We start from the raw sequence: 23,872 nt of genomic DNA on the forward strand, positions 1-23,872 counted from the left end.
TCCTATGAACTGACACTCAGTTTACTCCTGCACTTGGTAAAGGAAGAGGGAGAGAGAGGGGACCTGGGAAGGTCCAGGCAGGTTCTTGTTCCCCCAGCTCCAGAATAATCTGAAGGACCAACCACCCCAGTGCTTTGTGTCTTAATCGACGGGGCTCAAGGCTGTGCAGAGAAACCTGATGCTGTTTTGGCAGCTTTTGGCCTCAACCGAATTTCTTCTGACTAAAACCAGGGGCTGTTCGGGTCTTGCAGAAGGGCCTACTCCTACCAGACTGCAGCCCAGACAATAATGAAGGGCCGCAGCTTCAAAGGCAGGAAATCAAAGCTGGCTCAGGGACGGTGCAGCCATTTAGCTCAACTCCATGAGAATGAAGCATTTATAAGGAACAGAAGAAAAAGAGAGATGGAGTTCTGACCCTATAACATGGTTTACTATAGCTAGACCTACGGTTTTGGAAATATCTCTGGCCCTGCACTTGCATTGGCCTCTCTGAGGCCACCCAGCCAGGAGGTCGGGGTGGTGAAGAGACAGGCAAGACCCGTCCATGCCAACAAAGGTAACATTTTCTGAGGATCTTCAACAGATTCTGTGTTGTCACATAGCTTTTGACTCTATCTCTCCCCAAAAGATAAAACGTCCAAATATTTTTGGGGAGAAAGGGGAATCTTTTATCTAGGCCTCCTCATCACCATGAAGACTGCCCTCCTGATTCAGCGGACCTTCATAGCATCAAATGGTTTTGGTGGGACACTGATTTGCTGACACAGGATGGCAGCAGGGGGGAGGGACACAGCAGAGATGGCGGTAGATGGGGGAGGACTGTCACAACAGTATTCAGCAGAGTCAAGGAACAAGGAAAACATGAAGAGGTCACTGTATCCAATACTGGGGACCTGGGCTACCAGGTCAGAATATTCCCAAATCTGTGGTTTTAGGGGCACCTTTGAAATTCTTCCCTCAGCAGTGGACAACAGGTTCTTGGGGAGAGGCATGAATGCTGACCATGTGAGTGGCTTCCAAGAACTCTGTGATCGGCCACGCGAGGCTGGACACTCAGCAGTCTTAGTGCCAGCAGAAGGGACTCCAGCCAAGAAGGCCAAGGACATTTGGATGGCTTTACCTCCATGATGGGACTGGACGCCAGGACCTTCTCTTCGATGTTGGTGTCACTGGCCGAGCCACTAACCGTGGCGAAATAGCGCATGGCGTACTTGGCCGACACGGTCTTGCCGGCTCCAGACTCCCCGCTGACTATGATGGACTGGTTCTTCTCATCTCTGCAAAGGAAAAAGCCTTGGTCAGTCGCTGGCCGTGGAAGGGCATGGTCGCCTCCCAATGACACTGTTGCCTTCCAATGACCCTGTTGACAAGGGCCGGAACCCAAGCAGGAGCATCCCTCCCTCGTTCAGGAGTAAATGTGAGGGGCAGTGTAAAAATAGCCCACCTTCCTTCATACTCTTGCTTGCACAAGATCTCAAAGAGGGAGAAAGAAGCTCTGAGAAGGGCTTACAAATCCTATTTTATGACCTGAGGGGATGGGGATGTAGCCGTCGGGTCACTCTCCCAAATTCTCTCTGGAGGCAGTACCCCAGAGACCACTCCCTTACATAGACATCCCCTGAGAACTTACATAAATATACACTTTCAGTTACATAATCTTGCCTTTCTGTTACATGCCCATTTTGTGCCACTTTCTTCAAGAGCAAGGTTCTTTTCTTCTCCTCTTGTATTTGAGCCTAGCATGCCAGCAGACACAGTTCTGAACATTTTTGTTCCTGTAGATCTACCACAAAGGGCATGCTACTAACCACCAGGCTGATCTTGCCTCAAGTTTCCCAGAAATTGGATAAAACAGCTATCGACTGCAGTAAGAGGGCGTTCAGTCAGACTAAATGGGAGGCAGAGAGCAGATACTCTACATCAGATTAAATGTATCTGTATGTATCCCTTTGAGACAGATAGGAGACAGACAAATAATGGAAAACAGCAGCCTATCTGGTCTCCAAGGAACATGGATGTTCAAGCAGGGAGTAAGAACAAACATCTGGGCCACGAGTTTGGGAAACGAATTGCTTTTAAGAGCTATACTCAGCCATCTACCTCCAGCCCACAGATCCACTGCCAGGAGGAGGGCAGGCACTTCGCTTTCAATCTGCAGTACCTTTAACAGTGCCTGGCACAGAGAATACACCCGAGATAAAACATTATGTTGGAGGAGAAGCCAACTTAGGGATCAACCAGCCCTCTTCCTTTCCAAGTGAAGAAACCGAGGAGTGTGAAGTCAGGTTCAGAACACAGGTCTCCTGGCACCAGCCCAGGACTCCTAACACCAGCTCCTGTGGCTTCCTGGGCAGGGCTGGCTACAGCAAGAACGGCCTGACCCACCTCGGTAATTATCAGCACAGGTAGACTGTACCTGATCAGCACAGGTGAATGGATGTTGGCCTTGCTTCTGGGCCAACAGCTGAGAAGCTGAAAAAAGTGGTGTGATGACACTGATGTCAACTAGAGGTGAACTAGAAAGACAGACAAAAACCGGTTTGAAAGGGGGGCCCCCGGGGGAGAGTCAGGTGTGGTAGCTGGGCTGAAGAAACCTTAACCTTCAGCTGCTTTTCAAGGTCAGTGAAGAGCTGAGCAGTCTCAGCTCACACACCCCATCACTAAGTGGGAAGGGACTTGAGTGAATACAGGTGGCAAGTAGACGCTATTGAGAAGATGAAGCTGAAAAAACTCATCTTTCAAATTGATTATACAACCATTTACCTGAAAAGTTACATAGAATCTCACCTAGTATTTGGAGGATGGAACAAGAAGTGGCTTTCAGAGAGCCCTTGTAGTTCTAGGATACCACTGTCATGAGAGTTTCTCCTCTCCTTGGTTCTGTGAAAACTTCATATTGAAAGGTGGCCTTTAAAGAGGCCTGTGGATGCTTACAGTTCCCATGCTCATTTGTTGTTTAAATTTTATAAGACATCCACTGGACCCTGGGGACCAGGACAGGTATCACCCCTCCTCTTCTCAATACCATCATAATCAACTCCTTAGAGAACTGCTCAGAAGCACAACCATCCCAAGGGACTAAGCATCTAACAAGCTGGGCTTTAGACCTATGAAAGAGAACCGAGTTTGATGCCACCTTTAAAACTACCTGAATCTGCAACAAGGAGAACTAAATCGCAGGAGCCATACCCAAAAGTTTCAAGTTTTGCTCAAAGTCTGTATGTTTAACCTAAAAAGGATGAGCACAGGTTGTGTCTAAGACTTGGTCCTCCACAGAGAACCACATTGAATGGGGAGGTATATACTGTCCAAATAACTCAATAAGGATCCCTGGGAGCAATATGTGGATGCCAGGAGAGAATTAATCGGATTGGTGGGGGGCTGGGGGTCGTGAGCGCTGCCAGGCTCCCTGCGGCAACGCAGCACACAGAGGGAATTGAACTGCGAAGAGACCCAGATAACATACTACATCTGGCACAAAAAAGGTGGCACAGACCAGTGACACCTGTCACTTTTCACTTGCTGTGTCAAGATGGGCATTGCCCTGTGCATCGCTGGGAAATGACTGAAAAGTCACACACTGCTCAGGAAAGAGAATGACTCATACAAGAGGCAGAAAACTTTGAGGACCAAGCAGCCTATTCCAAGTGTAAGTGGCCAGAAAGGCAAAAAGGCAGGGCTACTTCACGTGACAACAAAGTGTCAGGACCTCACAAAGAGAGGGAATCAAAGGCAGGGAAACAGAAAACTGGCAGGACATGGAAGCTAACTTTGGTGTTTTGATGAAAATGCATATACGTGGCCAAACTATTATCAGGGGTTATAAACATCCCCAAGTGTTTCAAATCTTTACACTCGAGGCTCTTGGGCATGAGGGAGTATGGCCAGCGACCATTAGCGCTAACTCCCACCTAATTTGGTGGATAGTCAAACTGATGCTGATAAGACTAAAGTCAGGGAAATTCAACTCTTCTTAGACCAACAAGGACCTTTTAACAACTTCCCTTACTGAGACTAACGTAAAATATTTTTAAAAATTGATGATTTTTATTTAGTTCCACTGCACTTCTGCACATCCTACCTACTCCCATTCTTAGTCTACTATATGGCCGGGTGCACATTACGTATCTGTACACTATTTGTAACGGCCCATAAGTTGGCCTTGGGCAACTTATGCTGTGCAACAGCATCCTCAGTCTGTTCTACCCATATTAGCTTCGCTTCCAACTCAACTAGAGAACACAAGACCAGAGTACGGGCAGTAAAAACAAACTTGATTTTGAACCTCGCGTGCACTGGTTCGCTGTCTGACTTTGAGCAAGGGAGTTGACTTCCTGACCCTCAGATTATCTCAGTCCAGTCTCTTATGACTTTGATCCCCAACCATGCTCATGCTCTTCTAGGTGGTCACCTTGACTTAGGGACCGAGGTCTCTAATTCATCCTAACATTCCTGCCAGATTAACTGTCTAAAGCACAGCTCTAATCATGCTCTCCCCGCTCAAAAACAGTTAACTACTCATGACTTACCGCATCAAGTCCAAACTCCTTAGTTGAACTCCTCCACAAGGCACATCCCAACGCTAAAACCCTTGACAAGCATCGGCATGTTATGGTGCTAAGAACAGAACACCAGGCTTTTGGTCTAAGGATCTTGTCTGAGTCCTGGTTCAGCCATCAGCAGGCTCTTTGTAAGCCTTAACCACGTTACAGAGGATACGCCCATCTTACAGATTTGCTGCAAGATTATATGAAACGATTTCTACGCTTTGTATAAGATGAGGGTATTATAGTCCAGACAAAATGAGCTACGCGTCAGTCTCTGAAACTGCACACTTTCCCAGCACTGCCATTTATGGTTTTCCCCCTACCTGAAATCACCTTCAACATACACCCTTCTACTGAAGTCTGACCTGTCTCAGGCAGCCCAGCAGGCAATTACTTCTCTGACTTCTAAAGTCTCACGTCATTTGCTTTGTGCCACTTGTGAGGCATTGTCACCTCTCATCCCATATTGATGTCAGGCCTTGTGTGGTCATTTTACTTGCTGTGTGACCTTGGGTCACTTCTTTTCTCTGGGCCTCTGTCTTTTCATCTTGTAAAGTACAAGGTTGTGACATGGACTCCCCCAGTGATTTAATCTGTCTCTGACATTCGATGATTCCGTGATCAAAATTGTAACAGAAGTGTGGGTGGGGAAAAGCTCTCAGTTTCAAACTTCCATTACTTAAGGCTGGTTGTGGGGGAGATATTTATGAGCGTGGAATTCTACCCAGTGTCCTTCAAAAACACAGCCAAGGTATGGCTCCATCCACTCGGCCGAGTTACAGACATGACTTAGCTGACAACTTGGGTCCATGTGCTTTTCAGTCAGTCCTTTTCTCCTGAGCCCAGTGAGGTTCCCTTTACAGGCATTCCTTGGAGATATTGCAGGTTCATTTCCAGACCACCACAATAAGGCAAATATCCCAATAAAGAGAATATCACAATAAAGCGTCACATGAATTTTTTGGTTTCCCAGTACATCTAAGTTATGTTTACACTATACTGTAGTCTATTAAGTGCACAATAACATTATGTCTAAAAAAACCAATGTACATACCTTAATTTAAAAATACTTTATTGCCAAAAAAATGCTAACCACCATCTGAGCCTTCAGCCAGCTGTAATCTTTTTGCCTGGGGGGGCGTCCTGCTGCTGACTGCTCAGAGTGGTGGTGCTGAAGGCTGGGACGGCTGGGACCGTTTCTTAAAACAAGACCACAGTGCAGTTTGCTGCAGCGACTGACTCCTTTCACTTGAACACTTAGAGCCACTGTAGGGTTATTAATTGGCCTAAGTTTCAATATTGTGTCTCGGGAAATAGGGAGGCCCGAGGAGAGGGGGAGAGATGGGGGAAGGGCTGGTTGGAGGAACAGGCAGAACACACAAAACATTTACCAATTAACTTCACCCTCTTACATGGGTGTGGTTCGCAGCACCCCAAAACAATTACAATGGTAACATCAAAGATCACTGATCGCAGATCACGGTAACAAATAGAATAATTGTGGAAAAGTTTGAAATACTGCAAGAATTGCCAAAATGTGACACAGAGACTTGAAGTGAGTAAATGCTGTTGGAAAAATGGTGCCGATAGACTTGCTTGACACAGGGTTGCCATGAACCTTCAGTTTGTTAAAAAAAAAAAAAAAGGCATTATCTGTGAAGCACAATACAGCAAAGGGCAATAAAACGAGGTCTGCCTGTATTTAGAAAAATTAACCGACGGCCATGGCATTTCATGCCGTGAAATACCAGCCGTTACTCAGGCCCAGGCTGTCTTCAGGAAGGCAGCACCACCCTAAGCAGGAAAAGCCCCTTGAAGGCCTGTGCGCCAGGCAAGAGCACAGGATTCCCGGTCAGGTACCAGCCACTCTCCAGCTTCCAGGTAAAACACCAGTAACCAACACGTGCACCACAGACTCCCCCTGGTTCACACTGGATCCCTGTCTTTGACATCTGAGAGGCGGGATTTAATCGCTGCTAAGCCACCTGCTCTTCTGGTAAACGTTTCCCACCAAATCACTGCAGCACTTGAAGCTCCCTGAGCAAGGCCAACCTCCCTCCCCGTCCCCATTTTTGGAGAGTGGAAAAGGCGGCTGTCCAGGCACCTGAGGTCCACACTGCAGAGCACTGATCAGCCAGGGAGACACTGCGGGGACTGCGGGGACACCCCGTTGAAGCATTGTCTTGTTTAGGTTTCCTGCAGAGAATAACGCATCACCCGTGGCCTCCCCATCAGCAGTGCGCACACAGAACCATCAGGAAAGCACTGCTTCAGCCGATTCTGACTGAGAGAAGCCCCGGCTGTGACAATGAGGCCAGGCCCTCCACCTGTGGACGGCTGTGGCCCCACCATCCTCCCACCTGGAACCCCCTGTTCTAACTGCCACAGTGCATCCACACATCAGTCCCTGAACTGAGAGCTCCCGGAGGGCGGGCACTTGCTTTAACCTGGAACCTGCAGGGTTCCTGGGGCTGAAGCCTCACCGTCACTTCCTGTGCCCCGACCCAGGCCTTCTCTGTGTAAGTGGCACCAGCCTCCACTCACCCACTTCAGCCAGAAACCTGGAGTCACTGTGGATTCCTCCCTTTCCCTCCAGACAGCATGACCTATTGACTTCACCTCCCAGTACAGACCGCTCTCGTCTCTGGACCTCCTTGTCCCAGCCATCACCATCTCTGACAAGCACTGCAATAGCAGCTTTCTAACCCTCACTGTCATCCTTCTGTAAGACCTTTTTTTTTTTCTTTTTTTTTTTTGTGGTACGCAGGCCTCTCACTGTTGTGGCCTCTCCCGTTGTGGAGCACAGGCTCCGGACGTGCAGGCCCAGAGGCCATGGCTCACAGGCCCAGCCACTCTGCAGCACGTGGGATCTTCCCGGACCGGGGCACGAACTCGCGTCCCCTGCATCGGCAGGCGGACTCTCAACCACTGCGCCACCAGGGAAGCCCTGTAAGGCAACCTTTTTATATGACCTTGTGTCGTGAATATGGGATCAAACCTCTCCCCCTGCTTTAAGCCGTCCAATGGCACCCCTCTGCCTCCAAGATCCCAGCTCTGGGATCATGTTCATTACCCTCCGTGAACCAGCACCTCCCTTTCCAGCTTTATCACGTGCCCCTCTTCCCTTTGTTCATGACGCTCAAGCCACAGAGGGTTTGTTTCTTTATTCCTTCCTCCTTTACAGCTGTCTGAAGCTATTCCAGTTCAAACTTATTTTCCCTTCTTTGACCTCACAACTCTTTTTTTTTTTTTTTTTTTTTATAAATTTATTTATTTATTTATTTTTGGCTGTGTTGGGTCTTCGTTTCTGTGCGAGGGCTTTCTCTAGTTGTGGCAAGCGGGGGCCACTCTTCATCGCGGTGCGCGGGCCTCTCACTGTCGTGGCCTCTCTTGTTGCAGAGCACAGGCTCCAGACGCGCAGGCTCAGTAATTGTGGCTCACGGGCCTAGTTGCTCCACGGCATGTGGGATCTTCCCAGACCAGGGCTCGAACCCGTGCCCCCTGCATCGGCAGGCAGATTCTCAACCCCTGCGCCACCAGGGAAGCCCCTGACCTCACAACTCTTAACGCCTGGTACTCAATCATATTCTGATGGCGGCACACGCCTTACTACTTTTCATTGTAATTAATGACCACCACCTACTCACATCATGCTCGAATGGTGTACAAAACTCACGGCCATGTAATCTCTTGCTTAGGACTCATGAGACTATTGGTGCCAGACTTCTCATTTTAAAGAGGAAAAAACTGAAGTTTGGAAAGGCCGAGTGATCTTCCCAGAGTTCTCAGCTAGTAAGACACCAAGTGCAAACTTGAACATAGGCTTCCTTACCCCTGTACAACTTCCCACTGGGTTATGCTGTGACATCTCTGTATCACCACTACAGCCCCTTCATGTATAATCAAGCATCCATTAGTGAATCCCGCTAACAAATCTAGCCTCGGTTAAGACATTAGACATGAATCAGGTGTCCCCAGTGCTGGTTGGCTTAGCATCACCTCCTCAGCTAAAACATCACTTCTTCAGAAGCCCTCCCCTGACCACCCTACTTTCATAGTATTCAGCATACAATTTACTAATACTTTACTGATCTACTTAGTAGTCCTTCTACCGTTTTCTTCCCCACTAGATGGTAAGTTCCATGACGGCCAATCTCAGATGCAGGGCTTGGATGGGCAGGCCAGCACCTGGACTGTGTCAAGAAAAGAGCCCTAGTAAGGGCTGTCATGTATGGTGGTCTATATAGGCTGAGGCCAGGGTCTGGTGCCCCCTAGAGATGTGCAAGTTACTGCCTGCAAACCAAACTTGGTGGTTCCTTCCCTGAGTTCAGTTTCCCTGCTCGCCCATGGGAAGGGGGCTGACAGGAGGGGCCACAAGCCTCAGGCAGGTGCGACTCTCTTTCCCTGGATTGGGCACTCTCTGAGAGAGGTGAAGAGGTGGGAACAAAACCCACTAAAAACCCGGACACACAGTGAAGGTGCAAAACAGGATGGAGGGAAAGCCTGGCTAAGGTGCAGTGGGAAGGATGCCCTGTCTCTGAACACATCATGAAGGCCCTCCATCGTTTCTTCCTCCAGTAACAAATCATCTGAAAATTCAGGTGTGTCAGTAGAATATATTCTATTCACTAATGGGATAATCAATCTACTGTCTCTTGCCTGTCTATATCTGTCTAGTCGCTAATGATATTTTCAACACAATCATCACAATGCAGGCCATCTACTATGGTTAAAAAAGAAAAAGAACTGCACCAGAGAATGGGGATACAAAGAATTTTTAATCAAGAATTTCTGTTGAACAAAGATATTTGTGTCAGTACCAGGGACAGAGTTAATAACTGGGAGACAGACTAAGAAAACAATGAAGGGGCTTCCCTGGTGGCGCAGTGGTTGAGAGTCCGCCTGCCGATGCAGGGGATGCGGGTTCGTGCCCCGGTCCGGGAAGATCCCACATGCTGCGGAGCGGCTGGGCCCGTGAGCCATGGCCGCTGAGCCTGCGCGTCTGGAGCCTGTGCTCCGCGATGGGAGAGGCCACAGCGGTGAGAGGCCCACGTACCGCAAAAAAAAAAAAAAGAAAAAAAAGAAAACAATGAAAATGAATCTTAGAAGCAATGCCAATTTTTTAAAAAATGACAGTACTATATATGGTATGACACTTTCTTTAGAAACTCAACAAGAAAAAAGAAACATGATGCTTAGGGATACAAACACAACTATATTAATACAAAATGATATCAAAACCCTATTAGAATGGGGGAAGTCATGTAACGCCAGGTAGAAGGCAGAATCAGATTGGCGGAAATAAAACTGGGTTCTGTGGGGAGGGAAAAGTAAGGTTTGGGGACAGAGATAGGTTAGGATGGAGGTAAAGTTAGGTGAGAAGGATACAGCAAATTACAGTGAGGCAGTTTTGGGCTCAAAACAGAGCCATACAGTTACAGTGAGTCTAAAGTTAAAGATTTCCTCTCAAGGTTGGGGCACTAGAAAGAACAGTCCTGCCGTGAGAAGGGGCTGGGCAAGAAAGCTCCAAGCTAGAGATTCTATGAAGCCTGCCAACAAGAGAGCCTGGCTCCAAGTGGGAAGGACGACCTATGTCCTGGCCAGCTAGAGGGAGGGCACCTATGTGAGGGGTCCTCCAGGCTCACGGCCCAAGCAGGCCCTGGGCTCTAGGTGTGAGGGAGGCAGACAAGCATCCCTGAGCACCTCTGCCAGCAGGCACGAATGTCCTACACTGCCACCCCCCCAGGTAGCGTTATGTGCTCATAGTCCAGAACTCAAGCCATTCAAGAAGGCTTCCATAAATATTCATGGAAAACTGCTTAACTGGTAGTTAACAGTCAGGGTCCTAAGTGTCTACTCAGTAAGATGAAATTGAACCTTCTTACAGCGCAGGAGCTAAGTACTTAGTGCATTTCATATCCAAGTATCATTTTTCCACTTCAATTTCACAGTGGCCTTCCGAGTGTTAAGTTCTATTTATAAACCTCCTAGGTGTAGTGTGATACAGGTAGTAGCAAATGAATCCATCTCCTTCCACGTACTCGCTGTTCCCAGGAGAGGCCGCCTCCTCTCAGATGTGAACGCACCCCAGAAAGAACCTCTGGGAACTCAGTCAAGCCCACCCCTCACTGGAAGATAAGCAGGGCAGACTGAGACAGACTGGGTGGGGGGCTCCCTGGCGTGAACGGGGATGTGCCAACTTCTCCGCTTTTAAACTAAAGGGCTGGAAGATGATCCTTAAGACCTCCTGCTATTCCTGAACTCTGTGATTCTAGATCCAGGTTATAGCTGAGCTGTGCGATACTCCACGTCAACGGCAGCTACCCGCTAATTTTGAAGATATACCTTGAAACTCAGAAATCTGTGGGTTTAGATGAAGGGGAGCCACGGAGGCAAATGTTTCCTGTGATTTTATACTTTACAGAATTATTTTGTTTATTTTGTTATCATTAGCTGGGGGTAAACTAGGATATACACATATTTGTACTCTACAGAACCAAATAAACCCTTTTCAAGTTCTATTTCATTTGGTGCTGGAAACTATTTTGCAGCGAAGGAACACATTCAAGCAATACTCAGGTAAAAAAGGCTTCCCGTTGGTCAGTAGTCCAGTTAGTTAGTATCTGAAGCCAGGTGCATCTGAGCACCTCAGTCTAAAGCTCATCCTCTTTCTCTACACTGCACTCTCTCTCTGCCAAGCTACCAGTAAGATACAAGGTCTTTTATGATTTCTCGTATAAATACTGCCTCATCCATTCATAAATATTGGGGCATCCCTGCAAGTCAATTTCAGCATCTCCTCTCATTTCTCCAGGTTGCCTCTAACCTGATCTCATCTTTCCTCATGACTACAACTGCCACCCAGAAGTTGTCCACACTCAGATATATCTCCCCAACCCAGCTGTCTCCCAAGAGCGAAGCACATACGCACAACTGCCCTCTGGACAATGATACTCATCCTTTCTCTCCGGGATTCTTCCACAGCATCATAACTGGTCCTCCTGGGCCTATTTTAGCCCCTACTCTCAATCCATTCTCCTCATTGCCATTGGAAAGATACTTCCAAAACCCTCATTTGACTGTATGTAGGTCCCGCTAAGCACACTCTCATGAGACACTGTGGCCTGTGGGATGCCTTCAGCGTCTTCAGCATTCCAGGCCCTTGGTGATCTATTCCAAGAGGCCATTCCAGGCAGAGGTGTCAGGCTGTGCAAAGGGTGGGAAAGCACAAGCAGTGCTCAGGGAAGAGGGTGAAGTTTAGGGCACTAAGACCCCAACAGGCAAGTCACGGCCTCTGGCAACAATTTGACTGCAAAGAACCATCATTTGTTCATCAGCCCTGGCTGTACCTTAGAAACACCTGTGGAACTTATGAAACTCTCCCTCCTGGATTCCACAGCAGACCCACTGGATCACAATCTCTGGGGGTGGGGCCCAGATATTTGGTTTTTTTTTAATTCCACAAGTGATTCTGATGTTCTGCTACAACATTAGTTCTGCTAGGGTTAAGAACCACCACTCAACAGCTTAATTAAATGGGTGACTATATAGATATGTTCAGGTACTTGTAGAAATTCAAATACCTTGTAAATTATTCATGTTTGATATCAGCCTAATACCATGTAACACTGAACGTAAAACAACGATTAGCTACACAGAGGCTCAGAGGCTACCCAGTCCTTAATGTGTGAATTTATTAACCATTCTTCCTGGCTGCAGACAATAGGAGCCTTTACATTTAAGTCTACACTCCAGCTAATGGTTTATGATAAATCTCCTAGAAATCAAAGTAGAGTCTCCTCATTAATTGGATTTACATTGTTGATACCCACATAGTTGAAATAACAGTGGAGACTGGTTAGAAGCATGCAGATGCACACACACTACAAGGAGTGTGCTGCTGCCTGCTAATGCCTATAGCTGGGAAAAGGAGACAGCTTTGCCCTATCCCTACTTCAGGTGTTCTTTACCTGGGGCCCACACATTCCCAACAGGCCCATGAACACAATTCAGGGGGATCCGTGAACTTAAACGGAATTAAAAAAGCACATCTTTATTTAGTTTTTACTAAATTTTAACAACTTTAACATTTCCTTCAGTTAAGAATATAGCCAAAAATTATACAAGTGAACTTATTTGTAAAACAGAAATAGACTCACAGACATAGAAGACAAACTTATGGTTACCAAAGGGGAAAATAGGGGGAGGGATAAATTAGGAGTTTGGGATTAACAGATATACACTACTATATATAAAATAGATAAACAACAAGGTCCTATTGTATGGTACAGGGAACTATATTCAATACCTTGTAATAACCTATAATGGTAAAGAATCTGAAAAAGAAAAAATATATATATATATATAATGGAATCACTTTGCCGTACACCAGAAACTAACACAACATTGTAAATCAACTATAGTTCAATTTAAAAAAATAAAGAAAACAAAAGAATATAGTCAAAAACAGAGAGAACAGAAGGAACCTGTGACTCTGACACCATATTACAGTTGCTGCAGATAGCATTAAATATTTACACTCATCACTACTTCAAAATGATGGTTATTATTAGATCTGCCACTAATGCATTAACCATGCCTTATATTTATCACAAACTCCTAAAATATTTTGATAATGTCAATATAATCAGTCCTTTGTAATTGTACATATTATATTTGATACATTTAAATGTTTTAAATGGAACAAAAATGGTTAGGAACCCCTGAACCTCTTTTCAAAGTGTTTTTCTTTTCCTTTCTTTTCCTGATTGCAAAATCCTGCCTCTTTACACAGCATTAATGACAACGACTTTCAAGGAAACCATGCTTACATTTCACCAGTCCTGCTGCATTTTCCAAGAGCCAATCAGAAACACCATTAAGTGTGCTGGTAGAAGTCGGAGGCAGATTTCAGAGACCCCTAGGATATGGGGCAAGGCTTCCTCCACTGGAAAACACTGTAGCTTAAGCCATAAAGTTGGTATATAAACTTTCAGGCCTTAAAACTGAAGCTTACTCGAAGACTAAATGGCACTCTCACACTGTCTGCATCTGACTGTCCTTAACAGTCCAACACCGCCCTTTGGGAATGCAAGGATTTTGAGATGTACTTTCTAATAAGTTCCTGGGTGATGCAGATGCTGCTGGTCTGGGCACCCTGAGAATCATTATCCCTTTGCTGGTTTGAAATTTCATGATTCTCTTATGTGGCCATGAAGTTATTATAGCACCTGGGCCTGAAGCTGAATCTGCCTTGGTTACTTTGGGGAGCCTACTGCAGTGTGTAAGGAGCTGGCTCAAAAGGCAGTGTGTGTGGGCCCGTCTCCCCGCCTCCAGTTGCCACAAGGCTCTCACAGGCCTCCTTTCAGAGGGACTCTTCACTGAGTTCAGCTTTCTCTGGACCCTTCCTCTCCTGAATGCAGCCACCCCAGCCCCATGGCCCAGAAACCCTTTGTCCAACCTTTCAAGTATGAAATGCTCAGCACCGGGCGGGGGTGGGAAAGGAGGAGGACAGGTACTCAGCACTGGGTAGTGTCAGGAACTGCCAGGCCCTAGGGCAGACGGTGGACAAACAAGAGTCTGGTGCCCAGAAGCCATTCAATATTTCATGATGAAGGAACAGATACTGTAGGTGGAAAAAGAGAATGCGAAAGACAGCTTGGCTATGGAAAGGTACTGCTAATTGCTGTCATTTGTGTCAGCTATTTAATATTTATGCCCAAATTATCATGTAGCACAATGATTATGAACATCATTAAACATGGTAGACTAATTCTGCTGTAGGCTTTACTCAGCTACAAAAATAAATGCTCCACCTTCACCGTGTTTTCCCTATACAGCTTAAAAAAATTAGACCACTACTGCCAGGCACAAACCCACAGACCTGAGCCACGAGGAAGCTGACTGCCTTAGGAATCTCACTTATGACCCACCTGCCATAAACTAAAGAGTCCCAAAGGCAAGTAAAGTAAGGGGGACCATGCAGGTGTGGGTTTGACTACAATGCACTGGAGCCTAAGCATCAGTTAAGCAGGGTGGTAAAGCTTTGAAGAAAAAGACGTGATAAAGGAACCAGGGAAACGCAGGGCAAAGCAAGTCTCTGCAACTTGCAGATAAAGGCAGTGGAAACTAAGGTTCCAAGACATACTCGATAGGGGGATTGATACAGGATAGAGAAGTCATGCCTTTCTTGAGGGCAAAGGTCAGCAGGGGGGTCAGTGGCACAAGTGGGAAGCTAGCAGAAGTTCCAGGGTCAATATCCATTTTCTGCTAACAGATCTATAAAGGAAGAGCTTTTCCATTCTTCTCCCTTCAACGGGGGATCTAAGCAGGCAAGGAATATGTGTATAGGACTCTTAGACAATACAGAATTGGAGAATAAAGGGCAGCATTTGCTTTTCTATGTAGTTTTCTTTGATATGAAATGCAGTCTCTTATGACAAAGTAGCCAAGGTGTTGAATGTGGAGCACTTCAGTTACCTGTTTCCATAATGAGCTCTAGTTTGTAAAAGAGCTCTTGGGCTTCCCTGGTGGCACAGTGGTTGAGAGTCCGCCTGCCGATGCAGGGGACACGGGTTCGTGCCCTGGTCCGGGAAGATCCCACATGCCGCGGAGCGGCTGGGCCCATGAGCCATGGCCGCTGAGCCTGTGTGTCCGGAGCCTGTGCTCCGCAACGGGAGAGGCCATGGCAGCGAGAGGCCCGCGTACAACAGAAGGAAAAAAAAAAAGAGCTCTTGACGGTTGTTTACTTTGCTGTGTCTCCGCCCTCACCATCCTCTTTGTTAGTGTAAACACACCCTCACTCCTTCCACTTCCTGCTTTTAGTCACTTCGTAGTATCACCCAAAGAGGGTACAGAGTAGAACCTGAGGGGATAGGGCACAGGGAAGGGCTTCACTTGACCGGACCAAAGGTTCTCCTCGGCTGCCTCCATCCCAGGTGGCCCAGGGAGCTGCCCCGGCACCAGGTTGGAGGTGGAATTCCCACCACCTTCTGCACTCTCCAGCCTCACCTGGGACCCCATGCCCAGCGGACCACACTGAGACAGACTGACACACAGGACTGTGAAGAGCGGGAGACTAGGAAAACACAGCAGTCAGCGAACAGCAGCCAAGCTGTGAGAAATCTGAGCCGGGGCTGGGGCCGGGGCCAGCAGAGGAATCAGCCCGACCCCATGAGCTTCACCCTCCACCGGCAGAACCAGCACCACAATTACAAGTTGTAAGGAAGCTGCCGTCAGCTCCAAGAAACACAGAACCTTTGTAGGTGCAGTCGAATGGCACTATTCATGCTCTCCCACATGCAGCCACACTTTCTTTTTACCTCTTTCTCACTGTATTTTTCTTTAGGGGGAATTCTCTCTCAGTCTCCTTCCCCCAGTTTCTTTTCTTTCTTTCTTTTTTTTAAATGTATTTGTTTATTTATTTATTTTTGGCTGCGTTGGGTCTTTGTTGCTGCGTGTGGGCTTTCTCTAGTTGTGGCGAGTGGGGGGCTGTTCTTCGTTGCGGTGCCCGGGCTTCTCATTGCGGTGGCTTCTCTTGTTGCAGAGCACGGGCTCTAGGTGTGTGGGCTTCAGTAGTTGTGGCACACGGGCTCAGTAGTTGGGGCTCGGCGGCTCTAGAGCACAAGCTCAGTAGTCGTGGTGCACGGGCTTAGGTGCTCCGTGGCATGTGGGATCTTCCTGGCCCAGGGATTGAACCCGTGTCCCCTGCATTGGCAGGTGGATTCTTAACCACTGCGCCACGAGTGAAGTCCCTCCTTCCCTCAGTTTCATACTCAAACCTTATCTATCCCTCAAGGACCAATGAAAAGGCCATCTTCCAGGAAACCTGCCCTGAAAATCTAGCTGGAAGTTGGTGCTGCTACTTTCCTCTCCCCCCATGGAGGAAACAGAGGCAAAAAAAGCTGCATGATTTGTTGGAAGCCACTCTAGGTTAAGTTGCAGAGCCCCAGCTGGACATTCAGCCCAGCATTCTTTCTACCACACCAGGTGTTTAACCATACCAAGAGGCTGCTTCATAAAACAATCTGTTTCAGACTGAAGGCGTTCAAGCAAACACAGAACCAACCTCATGGCTCAGCAGATAATGTTGGTATTATCTACATGTAACTGCTGGGCTCAGAGCAAACGCACAATGAATGGTCGCTCTGGTTATTTATCAATAGTGCACTCACATTCATGGGTCTCTTTAGTACAACGTCCCAAGTCTGTGCATCCTGGGATACCCACTGGGTCCCTAAACAGTTCTGAGTCCTCAAAAGAAAGACTCACTTTAATGGGCTGAAGAAAACCTAATAATGGAAAGCAAGTCAATTATTCATTACGCTGTCAGGAAGACTCGCCAGCTCTCAGAAACGTCTCTAACAAAAATAAAATTGAGAAATGCTACTCCCCTCTGTCAGCCCACACAGGTTTTTGATACAGTCTTAGATTTGTCTCATCTGGGAAATCCTACCTGAAGGTCTAAATGTGCCAGCCCCACTCCTCAGGCCTCTAAGGTCAGCCAAGGCATCTTCCCCACCTGCACTCCTTGAGATTTTGAGATGGCAGATGAAACTATTTTAATAGGTGAAAAGACTATAGCTGACCTTTGAGCAACAGGTTTGAACTGAGTGGGAACACTAACACGCAGATTTTTTTTTCAGTAGTAAATGCACAACTCATGGTAGGTTCAATCGGCGGAGCCATGGATGGGGAGGGCCAGCTCTAAGTTACATGCGGACGTTCAAATGCACAGAGTGTTCAAATGCACACCCTCTTGTTGTTCAAGAGTCAACTGTACACTTATATCAAGTCCTGAACTTCTGCAATAGCAGCTTCAGGCCGAAAATCGGCTACCTTCTGGAGAAGATGACTGGACCCTTCTGCTAGAGTGCTGGGTCAGAGAGTAACCAAGATCTTATTCTAACAGATAGTTCCTATTGACTACTCACCCCCTGTCCTCTCTCAAGGCCTTTTAATATAGCACAGATATAAATGGCCAAGAGGTAACAAAATAGGAAACCTACATAACGGGGATAATCAAAACTCACAATAGTCAATATCAGTTCTATCTTACTACATGATCACATCTAAAACTTCAGTTTACCCTTCTGCTGACAACGTGAGGCAGATCAGGTAACACTCCTTCACCCACTTTACGGGCACAAGAACAGGTACAAAGCAGAAGTAATTTATCCAAAGCCAGGGTTTCCTTGGCAAAGTCCCACGTTGCTCCTCCCCCCTCCACTGCCAAGCCCAGCAGAGGGTGTGGCACTGAACACTTCCCACAGGTTAGAGCCCACGTGCCCTTCAACAGGGGTGGTGTGTCAACGTGGGCAAGAACCCAAGAACTAGAGTTCAACTTCCGAGTCAGGAATCTTTAACCCTTACTTGAGTGCCTACAAACCTCTCAGCATCAAGAAAGGGAGGACAAAACCATGATGATTGGCATATAAGTACATGAAAACAGCTCCCTTGAGGGGCTGACACTCAGAGGGCCACCCAGCACAGAGAACAGAGGGCAGCATTTGTGCTGGAATGTGTGGAAGAGACCACGACTAGTCTGAAACTTTAGAGAAGGGTAAGATCCAAGAGGGCTGAGACCTTAGAGAAAGACCCCTAGAGAATCTTGTCACATGTCAACGTTGACGGCCTTAAGGTGGATCTTGACCAAGAGCTGGAAGTTTGCAGCAACAGAAGAGAAGCACAGAGACAGGAATTAGCTGTCCGATGGGTTCAGGGGACAGGGACTGGAGAGCTGAACCAAAGACTTAGAGAAGCTTTTCCTTGTCTTTCCTTGAAGGACAATTTTGAGGGTACAAGGTAATTATGTAAAAACCTTGCCCTCTGAGGGGAGAAGAACCTCCGTCAGAATAAACTTCCTTTTTTATCAAAAATTCAAAACAGCGTCTCCCCACGAGCAGAGGGACTGTTTTAATGCAAACAATTGACTTTGGGGAGATTTTGGGTTCTGAATATTTGCAGGTTTTGGTGGGCTGGGTAACGTAATTAAAGCAATACTCAAATATTCCCAGCACCAGAATTGGCTTGCTGTTTTACTCTTTTAAAAAATACATTCCAGGGCTTCCCTGGTGGCACCGTGGTTGAGAGTCCACCTGCCGATGCAGGGGACATGGGTTCATGCCCTGGTCCGGGAAGATCCCACATGCCGTGGCGTGGCTGGGCCCGTGAGCCATGGCCGCTGAGCCTGCGCGTCCGGAGCCTGTGCTCCGCAACGGGAGAGGCCACAGCAGTGAGAGGCCCGCGTACCGCAAAGAAAAGAAAAAAACAAAAAAATACATTCCAGGATTTCCTTTAGTAATCTTAAATGCTGAAATCTGGCTCTTTTCAATAATGGTTGTGAGAAGTCCCTCATAAGTTGCAAAAATCCCAAATGGTTAAATATTTTTAGTGTTATTTTTAGTGTCCTTTATCAAGATCCACACGCGTTCTAAATTTTAAGTTAAATACTGTACTGGAGCAGCAGGCGTGCCCAGGGAGAGGGAAGCCCAGCTTCCTGGGAGTAAGTTACCAGTTATCTTTGAGGGCACATGCAACCACACTGTGTTCTCTCTCAACTACTAGAGCCCTCCTCCCTGCACCCCCCGCCATAAGCAAGCACTGTCTACAGAAGGAAATGCTCCTGTTGGAAGCAGCACGTTTTCCTTCTCTGGTCTGAGTGCCATGATTGTGCTCCATCCCATATTCATCAAACGCTGATCTGGAGCATATTAACATTCTTGCTGACACCATGGTCACCTCCAGTCCTGGAGGTACTACAGGCTCCACGACTGGGGAGCTTACCTGGCCAACCTGCTCAGCAACCACAACTTGGTGCATTTTGCTGAGCCACGTTCAGGCTTCTTGACTGGTGGAGAAGGGACATAGGGAAGGGGCCAAAGATGGGAGGCGTCAGGCAGTGGGCAAGGCCTTCAGAACCCAGGAAAGCAAGATCAGAGAGCGGGGCAACCTTGAGCTTGAGATGGGCCCTACTGCCCAGCTGCTGAAATGTTTCTTCTTCAATCCCCTTCTCTTCTTGCTTCATTTCTTTGTTGTCCCTGACTCTCAGTTCCACCAGGCTATATATTAGCCCAGGATCTAGTCCTAAATGCTTTCTTTTTAAATCCTTGTTTTATATTTAATGAAGTTTAAATTTATAAATCTAGCTAACGACTTGGAGAAACCCTCTCTTTTAAATAAAAACGTAGATTTATATGCATATTGGTTAGCCTGTGTGATACTGAATTCTTCTCCAGGTGGTGCGTACCTACTGAAATACAAACAAATCTTTTTGGACAGGATTCTTCACAACATAACATTATTCACAGCTGCCTCCCTGTCCTCATCCCACCTGTCTCAACCTCATTTTATCAAGTCTAGTATGATAGTATCAAATGATATCACCTAAGAAATGTAGTTCCTGTCCACCTTCTTCTCTGAAATAACATCTCTAAATCTGCTTTCTACCTTTTATTAATTCGGGGGTGGGGTGGGTAACAGACAGCTTTACTGAGATATACCATACGATTCACCCATTTAAAGTGTACAATTCAATGGTTTTTAGTATGTTCACAGAGTTGTGCAAGCATCACCAAAATAAACTTTAGGATTCTGTCGTCACTCCAAAAAGAAGCTCCCTGCCCGTTATCAGTCACTTCCCATCAGTCCCCCTAACTCTAGGCATTCACTAATCTACTCTCTGTCTCTACTGGTCTCCCTATTCTGAACTTCCATGTGACCGGGAACCATATATGACCTTTTCACTGGCTTCTTTCATTTAGCATAATGTTTTCAAAGTTCATCCATGTTGTAGCATGTGTCACTCCCTTTTATGGCCAAACAATATTCTGCTATATGGATACACCACTTTTGTTTATTCATTTTTCGGCTGGAGGACATCTGTGTTGTTGCTACTTTTTGGCCATTATGGGTAAATAGAAATATTCATGTACAGTGTTTAGTGTGGACATGTTTTAATTTTTCTTGGATTATAACAGTAGCTTTGTGGGTTTGTTTGAAGGATAGGCACTGAAAATCCCCTTTACTTTGAGCTGATCAGAATCTAACTGTTGTGTCAAAAGATGAGACATAGCATACTATTCAGAAACAATCCCAATTGCTTTATTCCCCAGTGAGTTATGTTTAGTGTCTTTTTAATCAGCTAAAACGGAGTAAAAATCCCTTAATTCTGAGGTGTTTTATCTGACAAATAAAACAGTACACCTTTTATTTCAAATATTTATCAAATAAAACACTAAAACAAACTGATACCCCTTGCAGTCGACTGATTTGCAGTCTAGCTCCTGAAAAATACCGAAACATTAAATTTTCAATTTTGGAAAATTAAGTATCTCTTAACAGAGAATTCGATCTGGGGATTTTAGTATGACTATTTAGGTAGTGCCTTTGTTTTTGTTTTTTGCATCTGACCTCAAATACGAGTTCAAGTGGGCTGCTTTAAGAGTGTTTTCCTTCAGACACTCATATCCTTTTGCTTGATGATACTTCTACCCTTTTTAGTCTACCTTCCTTATGCCAGGAAGAACTTTACATTTCCATGTAGCATCTTCCTTTAAAAGTTACATTGATTGAAAACTTATGTCCACACAAAAACCTGCACAAGGATATTTCTAACAGCTTTATTCATAGTTGCCAAAACTTGGAAGCAACCAAGATGTCCTTCAGCAGGTGAATGGATAAACTGTAGTACAACCAGAAAATGGAATATTAATCAGCGCTAAAAGGAAATGAACTATCAAGCCATGAAAAGACACGGAGGAAACAAATGCATATTACTAAGCAAAGGAAGCTGATCTTAAAAGCCTTCATACTGTATGATTCCAACTCTATGACATTCTGGAAAAGATAAAACTATGGAGATAGTCAGAAGATCAGTGGTTGACAGGGTTGGTGGGGATGAATAGGTGAAGCAGAGAGGTCTATTTAGGACAGTGAAACTACTCTATACAACGCCATAATGATGGATACATGTTATTATACATTTGTTCAAACCCATAGAGTATACAACACCAAGCATGAACGCCAAGTGTGAACCTTAAACTATGAACTTTGATTATGTACTTATGACAAGTCAATATAGGTTCATCAGTTGTAACAAATGGACCACTCTGGTGGGCGATGTGGATAAAGAGGGAGGCCATACATGTGTGGGGACAGAGGATATATGGGAAACCTCTGTACTTCCTTTCAATCTTGTTGTGAAACTAAAATTGTTCTTAAAAAAAGACTTAAAAATAAAAGATGTTAACATTTTAATTTCTTAGATTGTTCATTCCTTGTACAGTTTAGAACTCATTTCTTTGAGAAAAGTCTCACGTTCATCATATGACTCAATCTGATGTCCACCTTGGTCAAGCACAAGGAACATTGGGCCTGAGGTCATCCTTAGTTCATATCAACACACACACACACACACACACACACACACACACACACACACACACACCCCGCCCCCCACCCCGGGCAGATCTGCGGGTCTGACTGTGGCCCAGGGAGCTGGCCTTTCCACTGAAGCTTAGAAGGAGCCCTGGGCTTGAGGTCTGGTACCGTGGGGCCTCAGCACAAATTCATTGCAGGGCTTAACAAGTTCCCTCTCCTCCTTGGCACTCAATTTCATCTTCTGTAAAATAAACGAGTTAGACGGAAAAATATCTAAGCATCCTTGCAGCTGTCAAAGTCTGATTCTCTCTCTCTCTCCTCGTCTCTCTATCCCACCTGTGACAAGTGCAAGGGAACCTGGGTGAGCGAAAGTCTGTGGCCACCGGCCAGGTGGAGGTGTCAGGTCCACAGAGATGTGACACCAATGACTGTGTCTTCAACACCACATGCCAGATCACCAAGTGCACCTGCCACGGGGCCCTTGGAAAATGCTGCAGGGTCGTCGCCACCCCCTCAGTCATCTGTCCCTTGAGAGACAGTCATCTCATCTGGCCGCCCACCTGCCTTTGCAGCAGCTGGGCATCAGTTAGCTGACGGCACACGCGGCAGGTTCTGGTTCAAGCTTTCTTCTCCCCAGGTACATGTGACTTATTCCTATCCCAGGGATTCCCCCAGGCACATCTACATTATGAGAGATACTACAAAATCCACGTTATTCATCTAATATGTCAGTACCTATCATGTGCTAGGACAAAAGGAGTCTTAGCAATCGAGGGAAAAGGCCTTGAACAGTTCAGCTTCCTGCTACCACATCTACCAACCTTCCTGCAGCATCAGCACCCAGCTCTTCTCCTCCCTTTCTCTAACAACTGGAAAATCCTACCTTCTTGGAGGTAAATTTCATCATCTGAGCTCTAGATCCCAATCCCATGTCCAGGATTCCACTCTACCGGTTATCCCCTTTCTCTGTCTCCCAAATCCCTCTCAGCTGGCAACCTCTCTCCCCCAACTAGCTCCTTCCCATCAGCATTTTAACATTCTGAAATCATTTACCTGAAAACACACACACACACACACACACACACACACACACACACACTCTCTTGCTCCTCTTTAGCAGCGTGGAGGATGGACTTGGGAGTTAAAAAAAAAGAAACACAGGCGAGACTGAGGCCCATTCAGAGACTGCAACAGTGACCCAAATGGAATATGAGGCCCTGAACTCAGGCTGTGGTGGCAGAAATCGAAGGCATTAGACTCGAGTGACATTTGAAAGTTGTGACATATATGACATTTTCTCTCTCCGATACTATGTATATTTTAATAGTTTTTTGAGTCATAGCTGAGAAGTAGGGTAACACTTTCAATAAAGTGACAGGCCAGGGAGATAGACATCTTTAGGCAGGAGAGTCTTTGGTCAGCCATCTAATTAATACTACGTAGTTACTTGTCTACTCTGAGAATTTAGAGGGCTGCTGTCATCTCCAGGGCAGAAAACTTTGGTACCCAGAGCATTCCTGTAGGTCCACCTAGAAGTTGCCCACATACACAGAGATGGGGCATGTCAAGTGCGCAGAGACATGACAAGAACAGGGAAAAGCAAAGAATATATTTGCCTGAAACCCACTGCTGGCTCCACACTCATAGTACATACACGGGAATCCACCAAGGATGAATTATCACCTGCTCTACGGTCATCCACAGAGAGCAGTCCAGGCGTCCAACAGGTCTCCCGGCAGACACTGTTATTCAGCTACCATGAAAACTTCCCATGAGATGGAGCAAATTCATTAGTACAAGCCCAGCATCCCTGCAGAAGTTCAGCTAGAAAGCCAGGTCCTCCAGATTCAGTCATACAGAGACACAGAAGGAGAAGAGAACAGCAGGAGCCCTGGAGCAGCAGCAGGAGAACTGGTTCCAGCACTAGCTCTGCCACTCATGAGCTT

The 23,872-nt window shown here is 46.3% G+C and overlaps 1 protein-coding gene and 1 long non-coding RNA gene across 2 annotated transcripts in view; both read right to left on the reverse strand.

Annotated features, from left to right (window-relative positions):
• MYO5B (myosin VB) overlaps positions 1 to 23,872 on the reverse strand; it is a 385,365-nt gene that overhangs the window by 169,849 nt on the left and 191,644 nt on the right. The window contains exon 5 of the mRNA XM_079718130.1: positions 1,121 to 1,277. Coding sequence (XP_079574256.1) covers positions 1,121 to 1,277 — 157 coding nt within the window. The remainder of the gene's footprint in view (positions 1 to 1,120; positions 1,278 to 23,872) is intronic.
• Positions 9,307 to 23,872, reverse strand: part of LOC307062397 — a 28,400-nt gene continuing 13,834 nt past the window's right edge. The window contains exon 2 of the long non-coding RNA XR_013811219.1: positions 9,307 to 9,556. This is a non-coding gene — a long non-coding RNA (uncharacterized lncRNA). The remainder of the gene's footprint in view (positions 9,557 to 23,872) is intronic.

Source organism: Hyperoodon ampullatus (assembly GCF_949752795.1).
Source record: "Hyperoodon ampullatus genome assembly, chromosome: 13".
In the NCBI taxonomy this organism is placed as follows: domain Eukaryota; kingdom Metazoa; phylum Chordata; class Mammalia; order Artiodactyla; family Ziphiidae; genus Hyperoodon; species Hyperoodon ampullatus.